Here is a 16,535-nt window from a genome sequence, read left to right on the forward strand (position 1 = left end):
TTCACTACAAATTCATGCTATCCTCCTTCCAGTCCTCACTATTCCTTGCCAAACAGGACTATTACACCCAATTGACTAATTCTCTCAGCTCTAACCCTCGTCGTCTCTTCGCCACCCTTAACTCCCTCCTCAAAGTGCCCTCCGCTCCCACCCCCCCGTCACTCTCTCCTCAATCACTGGCTGACTACTTCCGCGACAAGGTGCAAAAGATCAACCTTGAGTTCACTACCAAGCCACCTCCTCCTCTTCACCCTTCAACCCTCTCCCTCAACCAACCAACCCAGACCTCCTTCTCCTCCTTTCCTGATATCTCCGAGGAGGAAACCGCCCGCCTTCTTTCCTCCTCAAAATGCACCACTTGTTCCTCTGATCCCATCCCTACCAACTTACTTAACACCATCTCTCCTACTATCACCCCCTCCATCTGTCATATCCTCAACCTCTCTCTCTCCACTGCAACTGTCCCCGACACCTTCAAGCATGCTGTAGTCACGCCCCTCCTCAAAAAACCATCACTAGACCCTACCTGTCCCTCCAACTACCGCCCCATCTCCCTCCTACCCTTCCTCTCCATGACACTTGAGCGCGCAGTCCACAGCCGCTGCCTTGATTTTCTCTCCTCTCATGCCATCCTTGATCCGCTTCAATCCGGTTTTCGCCCTCTTCACTCGACAGAAACAGCACTTTCTAAAGTCTGTAATGACCTGTTCCTTGCCAAATCCAGAGGCCACTACTCCATCCTCATCCTCCTGGATCTATCCGCCGCTTTTGACACTGTCAATCATGACTTACTTCTTGCCACACTGTCCTCATTTGGGTTCCAGGGCTCTGTCCTCTCCTGGTTCTCCTCCTATCTCTCCCACCGCACCTTCAAAGTTCACTCTCATGGATCTTCCTCCACCCCCATCCCCTTATCTGTTGGTGTTCCCCAGGGATCGGTCCTTGGACCCCTTCTCTTCTCAATCTACACCTCTTCCCTGGGCTCCCTGATCTCATCTCATGGTTTCCAGTATCATCTCTATGCTGATGACACCCAACTGTATCTCTCCACACCAGACATCACCGCGGAGACCCAGGCAAAGGTATCGGCCTGCTTATCCGACATTGCTGCCTGGATGTCCAACCGCCACCTGAAACTGAACATGTCCAAGACCGAGCTTATCGTCTTTCCACCAAAACCCACTTCTCCTCTTCCTCCACTTTCTATCTCAGTTGATAACACCCTCATCCTCCCCGTCTCATCTGCCCGCAACCTCGGAGTCATCTTTGACTCCTCTCTCTCCTTCTCTGCGCATATCCAGCAGATAGCCAAGACCTGTCGCTTCTTCCTCTTTAACATCAGCAAAATTCGCCCTTTCCTCTCTGAACACACCACCCGAACTCTCGTCCACGCTCTCATTACCTCTCGCCTGGACTACTGCAACTTACTCCTCACCGGCCTCCCACTTAGCCATCTATCCCCCCTTCAGTCTGTTCAGAACTCTGCTGCACGTCTCATATTCCGCCAGAACCGATATACTCATATCACCCCTCTCCTCAGGTCACTTCACTGGCTTCCGATCAGATACCGCATTCAATTCAAGCTTCTCCTTCTTACCTACAAATGCACTCAGTCTGCTGCCCCTCACTACCTCTCTACCCTCATCTCCCCTTACGTTCCCGCCCGTAACCTCCGTTCACAGGATAAATCCCTCCTCTCAGTACCCTTCTCCACCACCGCCAACTCCAGGCTCCGCTCATTCTGCCTCGCCTCACCCTATGCTTGGAACAACCTTCCTGAACCCTTACGCCAAGCCCCCTCCCTGCCCGTCTTCAAGTCTTTGCTTAAAGCCCACCTCTTCAATGCTGCGTTCGGCACCTAACCCTTACCGTTCAGTGAATCCAGAATGCCCCAATTTGACTGCCCCTATCAGACCGACCGTTCACTTGTCTATTAGATTGTAAGCTCTTTGAGCAGGGACTGTCTCTCTTTGTTAAATTGTACAGCGCTGCGTAACCCTAGTAGCGCTCTAGAAATGTTAAGTAGTAGTAGTAGTAGACTCCTAGCATTTGCATATAGATATTTCAGAGTATGTTTGTTGTTCCTATTTGCATGATGCTTAGTGCTTGACACTATTGATTTCCCATCTTTTGTCTGATCTTTAGTTGTATTTAAGGGCACCTGACCTACCACGGTCTCTTGTGCAACCTCACTATCCAGAAACCCTATCTTCCCTGTTTGTGAGGTATCCTTGCAAGATACCTTATCCCGAACCATGCGCTGTTGTGTGACTGTCGGCCTTTCCCCCATATCTAGTTTAAAAGCTGCTCTTTCTCTTTTTTGAATGCTGAATTTTTTTGTGGAACTATTCTAGATTCTGGCTGGTTCTATTGTTCCCTGCACGTCTGTGCCTCTTTTTTTTTTGGGGGGGGGGGGGGGGGAGAGACCATGGGTTTTCTCCCTTGCAGTACAAGTGTTAAAGCCAGGGAATTTTTTCCAGTGTTCCCTTTTTTCAGACTGAAAACAATGAGAATACTGGGACTCCATTAAGAATGGTGAATGTGATATATACTTGTATTCTGGAGCATTAAGGTTTCTTTTTTTTAAATGTTGTTATATACGGTGGTGAAGAGGTCACTAGTAAGCAACATTATGCATAGTTTTTTTGATTGCTATTATGAGTTTGAAATAACAGAGTGTTTTCTTATTCTTTATTGCTTTTGATTTAGGGTGGCAGATTAATAGCAGTTAATGTCACAATTAACACATTAGTTGCGATTAAAAAACAAATTATTCTGCGCCCCCCCCCCCCCCCCCGTACCTTCCAAGCTGCTCAGAGGCCAACAGCAATGCAGCAACATCTAGAAGTTCCCTGCTCCAGAGGCTCCCTCTGACCTGTCCTGCTCTCCTCTGACATAATTTCTTGTATTCTTAGGGACGGGATGGATCAGAGGGAGCCTCTGGAGTAGGGGGAAGATAGCATATAGATGTTGCTGTGCTGCTGCTCTCTAAGCAACTTGGAAGGTACGGGGGGGGGGGGAGAAGGAGAAGAGAGGGAGTGATATTGGACCCAGGGGGGGTGAGGAGAGCAGAGGAAAATCTGGACCCGGGGGGAGAGGTGGAGGGGAGCACAGAGAGAGCAATGTTGGTCCGGGGGTTCAGAGGGGAGGGAGAGATAGGCATAGGGCAGAAATAAGATGCTGGCAAGCATCTTTTAATCTCGAAATTAAAAATTTTAAACAGAATGCAGCCCTATTTTGAATATAATTGTAATTGCTCTTTCATGTTGAAAGCGTAAAGTAAGTATACTCCTACTCTAACGCATTTTGAATTGTATATTTTTAGATAGAGGAATGAGAAAAATGTACAAGGGTACGAAGGCTTTACAAGATATTATGTTTTGCATCTGCTTTACCTTTTAGTTGTGATCCTTTTGCCATTAATATACTTGGTAGAAGTAGATACAGATCGAAAATTGTTGCCAATACCCATACCACCAGCGTTCCCAAATGAGATAAAGGAAGAGAAGCCTGAAATAAAGCACAAGTTGTCAAGATTCATCAGGAAGTGTAGTTTAACTGTAAAGGATTGCTAGAAATGAGAAATTGGGTCTTATTTTTCTTTCCATTAGTCCTTACCACTATTCCAGAACCTGTGGGATAGTTGTGTCCAACCAGCAGGAGTAGATAGAGAACTGAAAACTGAGCTGAGACATCTCCCTTGGCATTCAGTCAAGCTCCTCAGTATTTATGTAGACAAGCAGTAAGGAGAAACATGTGTGGACCTCTCTCATCTCTGGACATCTTGTAGAGAACAAAAGATATGCAGGAAGGTGACAACTGTTATTTGACCTGTTACTTCGCACCAACTAAACATCTCAGAAACCTCGGGCGGGCCTCTGGAACAGTGGGAAGGACTAATGGAAAGAAAATTAAGCAAGTAAGACCTAATTTCTCCTTTCATTACACAGCTTCCCACTATTCCAGAACTTGTGGGATGTTCAAAAGCAATCCCTACAGTGGGTGGGGTCATGGCGCTGCCATCCCGAGGACTGAAGCTCCAAAACTGGCTTCCAAGCGCACCACAGCATTCATCTTGTAGTGCTTGGCAAACGGTATGCAGAATCGATCATGTTCGCCACCTTGCAAATATCTGACCGAAACAAAAAGGTAGTCTCCACCCAGGATGTCACTATACATCTCGTAGAATGAGCCCACGAGGCCTGTACAGCCCCTCAAGCAAATAAGCTGACATGATAGTCTCCTTCAACCACCTAGCAACTGTGGGCTTGGAAGCCATGAAGCCAAACCTCTGTTTACCAAAAAGCACAGTCTGCTTGATTTGAAAAACTAGTGAGGTTATCAAATTTGCTGATGACAGTTGTTTAAGGTCATCAAATCGCGGGAAGATTGCGAAAAGTTGCAAGAAGATATTGCGAGACTAGGAGACTGGGCGTCTAAATGGCAGATGACGTTCAATGTGAGCAAGTGCAAAGTGATGCATGTGGGAAAGAGGAACCCGAAAGCGAATGCTACATACCTGTAGAAGGTATTCTCCGAGGACAGCAGGCTGATTGTTCTCACTGATGGGTGATGTCCACGGCAGCCCCTCCAATCGGAAACTTTACTAGCAAAGTCCTTTGCTAGCTCTCGCGCGCCCGCGCGCACCGCGCATGCGCGGCCGTCTTCCCGCCCGAAACCGGCTCGAGCCGGCCAGTCCAGTATGTAGCAAGACAATACACTTCAAGGGAAGACACAACTCCAAAGGGGAGGCGGGCGGGTTTGTGAGAACAATCAGCCTGCTGTCCTCGGAGAATACCTTCTACAGGTATGTAGCATTCGCTTTCTCCGAGGACAAGCAGGCTGCTTGTTCTCACTGATGGGGTATCCCTAGCCCCCAGGCTCACTCAAAACAATAACATTGGTCAATTGGGCCTCGCAACGGCGAGGACATAACTGAGATTGACCTAAAAAATTTACCAACTAACTGAGAGTGTAGCCTGGAACAGAACAAACAGGGCCCTCGGGGGGTGGAGTTGGATCCTAAAGCCCAAACAGGTTCTGAAGAACTGACTGCCCGAACCGACTGTCGCGTCGGGTATCCTGCTGCAGGCAGTAATGAGATGTGAATGTGTGGACAGATGACCACGTCGCAGCTTTGCAAATTTCTTCAATGGAGGCTGACTTCAAGTGGGCTACCGACGCAGCCATGGCTCTAACATTATGAGCCGTGACATGACCCTCAAGAGCCAGCCCCGCCTGGGCGTAAGTGAAGGAAATGCAATCTGCTAGCCAATTGGATAAGGTGCGTTTCCCTACAGCCACTCCCCTCCTATTGGGGTCAAAAGAAACAAACAATTGGGCGGACTGTCTGGTGGGCTGTGTCCGCTCCAGGTAGAAGGCCAATGCTCTCTTGCAGTCCAATGTGTGCAGCTGACGTTCAGCAGGGCAGGAATGAGGACGGGGAAAGAATGTTGGCAAGACAATTGACTGGTTCAGATGGAACTCCGACACGACCTTTGGCAGAAACTTAGGGTGAGTGCGGAGGACTACTCTGTTGTGATGAAATTTGGTGTAAGGGGCCTGGGCTACCAGGGCCTGAAGCTCACTGACTCTACGAGCCGAAGTAACTGCCACCAAGAAAATGACCTTCCAGGTCAAGTACTTCGGATGGCAGGAATTCAGTGGCTCAAAAGGAGGTTTCATCAGCTGGGTGAGAACGACATTGAGATCCCATGACACTGTAGGAGGCTTGACAGGGGGCTTTGACAAAAGCAAACCTCTCATGAAGCGAACAACTAAAGGCTGTCCTGAGATCGGCTTACCTTCCACTTGGTAATGGTATGCACTGATTGCACTAAGGTGAACCCTTACGGAGTTGGTCTTCAGACCAGACTCAGACAAGTGCAGAAGGTATTCAAGCAGGGTCTGTGTAGGACAAGAGCGAGGATCTAGGGCCTTGCTGTCACACCAGACGGCAAACCTCCTCCAATGAAAGAAGTAACTTCTCTTAGTGGAGTCTTTCCTGGAAGCAAGCAAGATGCGGGAGACACCCTCTGGCAGACCCAAAGAGGCAAAGTCTACGCCCTCAACATCCAGGCCGTGAGAGCCAGGGACTGGAGGTTGGGATGCAGAAGAGCCCCGTCGTCCTGCGTGATGAGGGTCGGAAAACACTCCAATCTCCACGGTTCTTCGGAGGATAACTCCAGAAGAAGAGGGAACCAGATCTGACGCGGCCAAAAGGGAGCAATCAGAATCATGGTGCCTCGGTCTTGCTTGAGTTTCAACAAAGTCTTCCCCACCAGAGATATGGGAGGATAAGCATACAGCAGACCTTCCCCCCAATCCAGGAGGAAGGCATCCGACGCCAGTCTGCCGTGGGCCTGAAGCCTGGAACAGAACTGAGGGACCTTGTGGTTCACTTGAGATGCGAAGAGATCCACCAGGGGGGTGCCCCACGCCTGGAAGATCTGTCGCACCACACGGGAATTGAGCGACCACTCGTGAGGTTGCATAATCCTGCTCAACCTGTCGGCCAGACTGTTGTTTACGCCTGCCAGATATGTGGCTTGGAGCACCATGCCCTGACGGCGAGCCCAGAGCCACATGCTGACGGCTTCCTGACACAGGGGGCGAGATCCGGTGCCCCCCTGCTTGTTGACATAGTACATGGCAACCTGATTGTCTGTCTGAATTTGGATAATTTGGTGGGACAGCCGATCTCTGAAAGCCTTCAGAGCGTTCCAGATCGCTCGCAACTCCAGAAGATTGATCTGTAGATCGCGTTCTTGGAGGGACCAACTTCCTTGGGTGTGAAGCCCATCGACATGAGCTCCCCATCCCAGGAGAGACGCATCCGTGGTCAGCACTTTTTGTGGCTGAGGAATTTGGAAGGGACGTCCCAGAGTCAAATTTGAGCAAATCGTCCACCAAAACAGGGATTCGAGAAAACTCGTGGACAGGTGGATCACGTCCTCTAGACCCCCAGCGGCCTGATACCACTGGGAGGCTAGGGTCCATTGAGCAGATCTCATGTGGAGGCGGGCCATGGGAGTCACATGAACTGTGGAGGCCATGTGGCCCAGCAATCTCAACATCTGCCGAGCTGTGATCTGCTGGGACGCTCGCACCCGCGAGACGAGGGACAACAAGTTGTTGGCTCTCGTCTCTGGGAGATAGGCGCGAGCCGTCCGAGAATCCAGCAGGGCTCCGATGAATTCGAGTTTCTGCACTGGGAGAAGATGGGACTTTGGGTAATTTATCACAAACCCCAATAGCTCCAGGAGGCGAATAGTCATCTGCATGGACTGCAGGGCTCCTGCCTCGGATGTGTTCTTCACCAGCCAATCGTCGAGATATGGGAACACGTACACCCCCAGCCTGCGAAGCGCCGCTGCTACCACAGCTAGGCACTTTGTGAACACCCTGGGTGCAGAGGCGAGCCCAAAGGGTAGCACACAGTACTGGAAGTGGCGTGTGCCCAGCTGAAATCGCAGATACTGTCTGTGAGCTGGCAGTATCGGGATGTGCGTATAGGCATCCTTCAAGTCCAGAGAGCATAGCCAATCGTTTTGCTGAATCATGGGGAGAAGGGTGCCCAGGGAAAGCATCCTGAACTTTTCTTTTACGAGATACTTGTTCAGGGCCCTTAGGTCTAGGATGGGACGCATCCCCCCTGTTTTCTTTTCCACAAGGAAGTACCTGGAATAGAATCCCAGCCCTTCTTGCCCGGATGGCACGGGCTCGACCGCATTGGCGCTGAGAAGGGCGGAGAGTTCCTCTGCAAGTACCTGCTTGTGCTGGAAGCTGTAAGACTGAGCTCCCGGTGGACAATTTGGAGGTTTTGAGGCCAAATTGAGGGTGTATCCTTGCCGGACTATTTGGAGAACCCACTGATCGGAGGTTATGAGAGGCCACCTTTGGTGAAAAGCTTTCAACCTCCCCCCGACTGGCAGGTCGCCCGGCACTGACACTTGGATGTCGGCTATGCTCTGCTGGAGCCAGTCAAAAGCTCGCCCCTTGCTTTTGCTGGGGAGCCGCGGGGCCTTGCTGAGGCGCACGCTGCTGACGAGAGCGAGCGCGCTGGGGCTTAGCCTGGGCCGCAGGCTGTCGGGAAGGAGGATTGTACCTACGCTTGCCAGAAGTATAGGGAACAGTCTTCCTTCCCCCGAAAAATCGTCTACCTGTAGAGGTAGAAGCTGAAGGCTGCCGGCGGGCGAATTTGTCGAATGCGGTGTCCCGCTGGTGGAGAGACTCTACCACCTGTTCGACTTTTTCGCCAAAAATGTTATCCGCACGGCAAGGCGAGTCCGCAATCCGCTGCTGGATTCTATTCTCCAGGTCGGCGGCACGCAGCCATGAGAGCCTGCGCATCACCACACCTTGAGCAGCGGCCCTGGACGCAACATCAAAGTGTCATAAACTCCTCTGGCCAGGAATTTTCTGCACGCCTTCAGCTGCCTGACCACCTCCTGAAAAGGCTTGGCTTGCTCAGGGGGAAGAGCATCAACCAAGCCCGCCAACTGCCGCACATTGTTCCGCATGTGGATGCTCGTGTAGAGCTGGTAAGACTGGATCTTGGACACGAGCATAGAGGAATGGTAGGCCTTCCTCCCAAAGGAGTCTAAGGTTCTAGAGTCTTTGCCCGGGGGCGCCGAAGCATGCTCTCTAGAACTCTTAGCCTTCTTTAGGGCCAGATCCACAACTCCAGAGTCGTGAGGCAACTGGGTGCGCATCAGCTCTGGGTCCCCATGGATCCGGTACTGGGACTCGATCTTCTTGGGGATGTGGGGATTAGTTAAAGGCTTGGTCCAGTTCGCCAGCAATGTCTTTTTGAGGACATGATGCAGGGGAACAGTGGACGCTTCCTTAGGTGGAGAAGGATAGTCCAGGAGCTCAAACATTTCAGCCCTGGGCTCGTCCTCCACAACCACCGGGAAGGGGATGGCCGTAGACATCTCCCGGACAAAGGAAGCAAAAGACAGACTCTCGGGAGGAGAAAGCTGTCTTTCAGGAGAGGGAGTGGGATCAGAAGGAAGACCCTCAGACTCCTCGTCAGAGAAATATCTGGGATCTTCTTCTTCTTCCCACGAGGCCTCACCCTCGGTGTCAGACACAAGTTCACGGACCTGCGTCTGCAACCGGGCCCGGCTCGACTCCGTGGAGCCACGTCCACGATGGGGGCGTCGAGAGGTAGACTCCCTCGCCCGCATCGGCGAAGCTCCCTCCGCCGACGTAGTCGGGGAGCCCTCCTGGGAGGTGGCCGCAGTCGGCACCGCACGCGGTACCGACATCGGGGACCTCACCCCGGGCGATGGGCCAGCCGGCGCCACGCTCGACGGTACCGGAGGCGCAAGCACCGCCGGTACCGGAGGGGTAGGGCGCAACAGCTCCCCCAGAATCTCTGGGAGAACGGCCCGGAGGCTCTCGTTCAGAGCGGCTGCAGAGAAAGGCATGGAGGTCGATGCAGGCGTCGACGTCAGTACCTGTTCCGGGCGTGGAGGCTGTTCCGGGCTGTCCAGAGCGGAGCGCATCGACACCTCCTGAACAGAGGGTGAGCGGTCCTCTCGGTGCCGATGCCTGCTGGGTGCCGACTCCCTCGGCGACCCAGAGCTCTCGGTGCCGACGCGGGGAGGGGACCGGTGTCGATGCTTCTTCGACTTCTTCCGAAGCATGTCACCGGAGCTCCCCGGCACCGACGAGGAGGACGTCGAATCCACCCGTCGCTTCCTCGGGGCCGAGACCGACGAGGGTCGATCTCGGGGGGGCTGTACCGCAGGAGCCCTCAGGGTAGGAGGAGACCCACCCGAGGGCTCACCGCCACCAGCAGGGGAATGGACAGCCCTCACCTGCACTCCACCCGATGCACCACCGTCCGACGACATCAGCAGACGAGGTCCTGGGACCACCGACGTCGATGCAGCTATCCGATGTCTCGGCGCCGATGCAGAGGCCCGATGCCTCGATGCACTCGATGCAAGGGCGGCCGAGGAAGATGGTCTGGACGCTGACGACGTCGATGCACTCGAAGATCCCGGTGCCGATGCCGACGAAGAGCCCGAGAACAACACGTTCCACTGGGCTAGTCTCGCTACCTGAGTCCGCCTTTGAAGCAGGGAACACAGACTGCAGTTCTGAGGGCGGTGCTCGGCCCCCAGACACTGAAGACACGACGAGTGTCGATCAGTGAGCGAGATAACCCGGGCGCACTGGGTGCACTTCTTGAAGCCGCTGGAAGGCTTCGATGTCATGGGCGGAAAAATCACGCCGGCGAAATCAAAAGCCGAAATGGCGAATATTGAAGCACCAAAAATTAGAGGGAGAAAAATCTCGACCGAGGCCAAAAAGAGGCCTACCCCGACGACGAAAGAAAACTTACCGGGGCAAAAAGCTGGAAGTACGGGGAGGATTGACACGAAACCCGGTGGAGGGTTTCCGGAACACTTCCCGACTTTAGAAAAGCTTTTCCTAAGAGAAAAACACGCTCAAAAAACAATTTGGACGCGCGAGGTCAACTTTCCGGGGCCCGACACGGCGAAACACGACCGTACCGAGTGCGGACAAAAGAAGACTGGCCGGCTCGAGCCGGTTTCGGGCGGGAAGACGGCCGCGCATGCGCGGTGCGCGCGGGCGCGCGAGAGCTAGCAAAGGACTTTGCTAGTAAAGTTTCCGATTGGAGGGGCTGCCGTGGACGTCACCCATCAGTGAGAACAAGCAGCCTGCTTGTCCTCGGAGAACTATAGCTACGTCATGCAAGGTTCAGCATGATGTAGCTCCTGTCGCGGAACGAGAAAGGGACCTGGGAGTCATCATTGATGATATGTTGAAATCTTCTGCTCAGTGTGCTGCTGCGGCTAAGAAAGCAAATAGAATGTTAGGTATTATTAGGAAAGGGATGGAAAACAAAAATGAGGATATTATAATGCCACTGTATCGGTCCATGGTGCGACCGCACCTAGAGTATTGTGTTAAATTCTGGTCGCCGCACCTCAAAAAAGATATAGTGGAATTGGAAAAGGTGCAGAGAAGGGCGACAATGATTAAGGGGATGGGACGACTTTCCTATGAGGAAAGGCTAAAGCGGCTGGAGCTCTTCAGCTTGGAGAAAAGGTGGCTGAGGGGTGATATGATAGAGGTATATAAAATAATGAGTGCAAAAGATAGATATGGAGCGTCTGTTTACGCTTTCCAAAAATACTAGGACAATGGGGCATGCGATGAAGCTGGAGTGCAGTAAGTTTAAAACAAATAAGAGAAAATTTTTCTTTACTCAGCGCATAATTAGACTCTGGAATTCGTTGCCGGAGAATGTGGTTAATGCGGTTAGCTTAGCAGAGTTTAAGAAAGGTTTGGACGGCTTCCTGAAGGAAAAGGCCATAGAATGTTATTAAAGGAACATAGGAAAAATCCACTATTCCTGGGACAAGCAGTACAAAATGGATCTTGTCAGGTGATTGTGACCTGGATTGGCCACTGTCGGAGACAGGGTGCTGGGCTAGATGGACCTTTGGTCTGTCCCAGTGTGGCGATGCTTATGTCTTATTCATGACTTCCAGATATCTGAAGAATCTACACAAATTGAGAAGTTTCAAGGAACAATACTGAGCCTCTTAATCCTCTATGCAAAAGGACGTAAACTCCACAGATTAGATGAGATGAAATGCTAATACCACTTTCGGAAAAAAGGAAGGAACCATGAGCAGGGAGATCCCTGCCTCCGAAAAGCAAAGAAAGGGATCCCGACGAGAGAGAGCCTGAAGCTCCAAAATCCTACGTACCAACGCAACAGCCACCAAGAACGCTGTCTTTAGTCTAAGATCTTTCAAGGAGGCCTTAGAGTGGCTCAAAGGAGGCTTCTGAAGAGCTCAAAGGACTAAATTAAGATTCCACTCTGGACACAGTGTACAAAAGGGAGGCTAAAAGAAGTATGTTCCCCACAAGAATCGAATGATATCCGGATGAGCTGCAAGACATGTCTTCTGTAGTCGGCCCCTGAAATAGGCCAAAGCTGCAACCTGAAATTTTAGAGTATCCAATGCCAATAATTTCTGAAGGCCTGCCTGGAGAAATGTCCATCGAGCCCAGCATCCTGTCCCCGACAGCGGCCAATCCAGGTCAAGGGCACCTGGAAAGCTACCCAAACGTACAAACTTTATACATGTTATTTCTGAAATTGTGGATTTTTCCCAAGTCCATTTAGTAGCGGTCTATGGACTTGTCCTTTAGGAAACCATCCAACCCCTTTTTAAACTCTGCTAAGCTAACCACCTTCACCACGTTCTCCGGCAACGAATTCCAGAGTTTAATTACGCGTTGGGTGAAGAAACATTTTCTCCTATTTGTTTTAAATTTACTACACTGTAGTTTCATTGCATGCCCCCTAGTCCTAGTATTTTTGGAAAGTGTGAACAGATGCTTCACATCCAGCTGTTCCACTCCACTCATTATTTTATATACCTCTATCATGTCTCCCCTCAGCCGTCTCTTCTCCAAGCTGAATAGCCCTAGCCTCCTTAGTCTTTCTTCATAGGGAAGTCGTCCCATCCCCGCTATTATTTTAGTCGCCCTTCGCTGCACCTTTTCCAATTGTACTATATCTTTCTTGAGATGCGGCGACCAGAATTGAACACAATACTCAAGGTGCGGTCGCACCATGGAGCAATACAACGGCATTATAACATCCTCACACCTGTTTTCCATACCTTTCCTAATAATACCCAACATTCTATTCGCTTTCCTAGCCGCACCAGCACACTGAGCAGAAGGTTTCAGTGTGTTATCAACGACGACACCCAGATCCCGTTCTTGGCCCGTAACTCCTAACGTGGAACCTTGCATGACGTAGCTATAATTCGGGTTCTTTTTTTCCCACATGCATCATCTTGCACTTGCTCACATTAAACGTCATCTGCCATTTAGCCGCCCATGTTCCAGGTTTACAGAGATTTGTTTCAGTTTCTCTGACTCATCAGCATTGAATGCCATTTCTGGCACTGGTATTTCTCCCACAACTTCCTCAGTGAAAACCAAAGCAAACTCTCCGCTATGGCCTCAGCTCAGTTTTCTAGCTCCACCTGCTGGTTGGTTCATGACACAACTGTTGCACAGGTTCTGAAAATCCAAAATGAGCCTGTTAAAGCAAAAAAAGAACTTTGCCTTTTTATTTTAGAATTCCGTATGGGATGGTATCTGTATCTGGCTGTATTTACTATATGACAGCAATCATTTTCTACTATACTGACTAGACCAAGCCAACTGTAGAAAATCTGTCTTTCTGCTGCAAACGCATTTCTTCTTCAATCTAATTTTGAGAAATCCACGTTATACAGCAGTGGTCAAGTGGCTTTAAAGGTGGAGAACTACTACATGATGTTTTGCAAAATTTGAAGCAGAATTTCTAATCGTAAATTGTACAGTATTCCCAGGTATAGGCTGATTTTTTTATCTCGTCTGTTCTTTTGTAAATTTCTGGTATGAATTTGCAGGGTAATTGTATTACCTAGGTGCTCACATTTTTGCGCATGTTACAGATATGTGTCTAGTATACTAGCAAATATATATGCAGATATACACAGTGATGTGTGTAAACGCTAGCAGCAGTGGTGTTCCTTCTGCGGTTGGTTGGTTGGCTGGCACCCGGGGCGAATAGCCGCTGCACCCCCCCCCCCCCCCCCCCAATGCAGCGTTGTCTCCCCCTGGGTGCAGCATCATCTCAGGACATACACCCCCCCCCCCCCCCCCGGGTGCACTGCCTCTTACCTCCTGGGGTGCTGGGAACTGACATGCAGCTGTCGGCTCCGCCGGTTCCCTACTCCCTCTGCCCCAAAACAGAAAGTAACATCAGACGGAGCAGGCTGCGTGCTGCTCCTTGCACCCCCCTGCAGCATGCACCCGGGGCGGGCCAACCCCACCGCCCCGCCCTCGGTACACCTAGTAAGCTGCCTAAGCTCTATTCTGCAAATACCCACTTAACTTCCATAGCACTTATTTGCAAGGGAGAGCGAACACAAGGGGCAGAGCATGCGCAGGACACAAGCAGGGTTCTCGCTTATAGACAAAACTTTACACACATCCCTGCCACATTTAGGGCTCACACTCACAACAGCTCTATAGCTGCTTTAAGTGTAAGCGCCTTGATCCTGGGTTCTGTTTTATAATATACTCCTACCAAACCCCCAGTTACAGAATTGCCCCTTTAATGTTTTATTAAACTGTATTTATATCTTACTATGGTAAAGAGGATGGAACTCCTCCTGTATGAGGAAAGGCTAAAGAGTTTAGTGCTCTTCAGCTTGGAAAAAAGATGGACGAGGGGGGATATGATTGAGGTGTTCAAAATCCTGAGTGGTGTAAAACGGGTAGAAGTGAATCGATTTTTCACTCTTTCAAAAAATACAAAGACCAGGGGACACTCAATGAAATTACATGGAAATACTTTTAAAACTAACAGGAGGAAATATTTTTTCACTCAATGAATAGTTAAGCTCTGGAACTCGTTACCGGAGGTTGTGGTAACAGCAGTTAGTGCGAGTTTAAAAAAAGGTTTGGACAAGTTCCTGGAAGAAAAGTCCATAGGCTGTATTGAGATGGACATGAGGGAAGCTGCTTCTCCTGGGATTGGTAGCATGGAATGTTGCTAACTGGGTTTCTGCAAGGTACTTGTGACCTGGATTGGCTACTGTTGGAAGCAGGATACAGGGCTAGATGGACCATTGATCCCAGTATGGCTATTCTTATGTTCTAATGACAAACTGCATAAGTACAGGCTGAAGAGAGGCTGAGAAGGCTAGGGCTTTTCAGCTTGGAGAAGAGACGGCTGAGGGGAGATATGATAGAAGTGTATAAAATAATGAGTGGAATGGATCGGGTGGATGTGAAGCGACTGTTCACGCTATCCAAAAATACTAGGACTAGAGGGCATGAGTTGAAGCTACAGTGTGGTAAATTTAAAACGAATCGGAGAAAATTTTTCTTCACCCAACGTGTAATTAGACTCTGGAATTCGTTGCCGGAGAACGTGGTACGGGCGGTTAGCTTGACGGAGTTTAAAAAGGGGTTAGATAGATTCCTAAAGGACAAGTCCATAGACCGCTATTAAATGGACTTGGAAAAATTCCGCATTTTTAGGTATAACTTGTCTGGAATGTTTTTACGTTTGGGGAGCGTGCCAGGTGCCCTTGACCTGGATTGGCCACTGTCGGTGACAGGATGCTGGGCTAGATGGACCTTTGGTCTTTCCCAGTATGGCACTACTTATGTACTTAATAGAAATTAAACACATTTACGTATATTGTACATCTTATTTTTATAGACTGCAATCTCACAGATATCATGGAGGTTAGTTTTATAATGGAATGCATATCTGAGAAACTTATTTTTATAAGCCAACACAGGCACCTTTGCTTCTTTATAAAACAGGCTCCCAGAATCAGTCCCACTGATAGATTTACAGCTATACTGAAAAAGGAATAAATGTATTCATGTACCTTGTGCATGCACATCACAACTGCACCTCCTTTCAACCCAAATTAAGCACCCTGGACTACCTACCTACAAACTGCGGAAAGCAGGCACCTCTTTTCTGCATGCAATTCTGTAAAATTAGTACTGATTATCACAACATGGACACTGATCATGGTAACAGCTGAAATGTTATGACTAGTGGTGGGGATAGTGCTGGCAGGCACAAATAAAAAGTAGCACATGTGAATTTATCTTGTTGGGCAGACTGGATGGACCGTGCTGCGTATGCCTTGTAGCGCTATAGAAATGCTAAATAGTAGTAGTAGTGCAGGTCTTTTTCTGCCGTCATCTACTATGTTACTATGTTAGTGTTCCCTGTTTTGGGCACATTAGTCCTATCCGTAACATCTTTGAGGCTGAACATGCCTTCCAGAGCACAGGTTGTTGCAGTTGCCCTCCACATGAACAAAACCAGTTGACAGAGATGCATAAATGTAACTTTTGCTGGGCCATCTGAGTGGAATAAACTGGCAGCAAAAATCAGAGACTTTAGGAAACAGGTGAAGAAGTTTTTATTTGGTCAGCCTTTAAATCACCAAAACAGTTTTCTTTGAATAACGTGAGAAATATCGTAAGTTTTAGTAAGCAGCTAGAGAAGAAGTTGTGTTGGTTTTTTTTTTACTTTGTTTACTGCAACTGTATTTATTTCAATTGATTGATTGCATTTGTATCCCACATTTTCCCACCTATTTGCAGGCTCAATGTGGCTTACATTGCTCTACCCTGGCTATTGCCATGGCAGAATAGAAATATAATTAATAATAACACAAGAATATGAGTAACATAGTGGAATAAAACATTAGGTATAACAAGATCGATATTGACAAACCAACATCAGAAAATGTAGGAATGACCAGAGAAACTGACAGCAGCTCAGCTAAGGGAAACCGTCCCCACCAGGACACAGGATGCAACTAGCATACTATGTATTCACAACATATCTGTGTACCTGAACATTGGCTTATCTTGAGGCTCTTTTGTCTCTTTATTTTATAAACTGCTACACACACACACCAGAAGCTAGCCAGCTTCTG

The 16,535-nt window shown here is 49.5% G+C and overlaps 1 protein-coding gene across 2 annotated transcripts in view; it reads right to left on the minus strand.

The window, feature by feature from the left end:
* Positions 1-16,535, minus strand: part of DNAJB2 (DnaJ heat shock protein family (Hsp40) member B2) — a 115,264-nt gene that overhangs the window by 48,559 nt on the left and 50,170 nt on the right. For both annotated transcript variants that reach the window (XM_030210590.1, XM_030210591.1), the window contains exon 7: positions 3,396-3,510. In XM_030210590.1, coding sequence (XP_030066450.1) covers positions 3,396-3,510 — 115 coding nt within the window. The remainder of the gene's footprint in view (positions 1-3,395; positions 3,511-16,535) is intronic.

The sequence above is a fragment of the Microcaecilia unicolor genome, chromosome 7 (assembly GCF_901765095.1).
Source record: "Microcaecilia unicolor chromosome 7, aMicUni1.1, whole genome shotgun sequence".
NCBI classification, from domain to species: domain Eukaryota; kingdom Metazoa; phylum Chordata; class Amphibia; order Gymnophiona; family Siphonopidae; genus Microcaecilia; species Microcaecilia unicolor.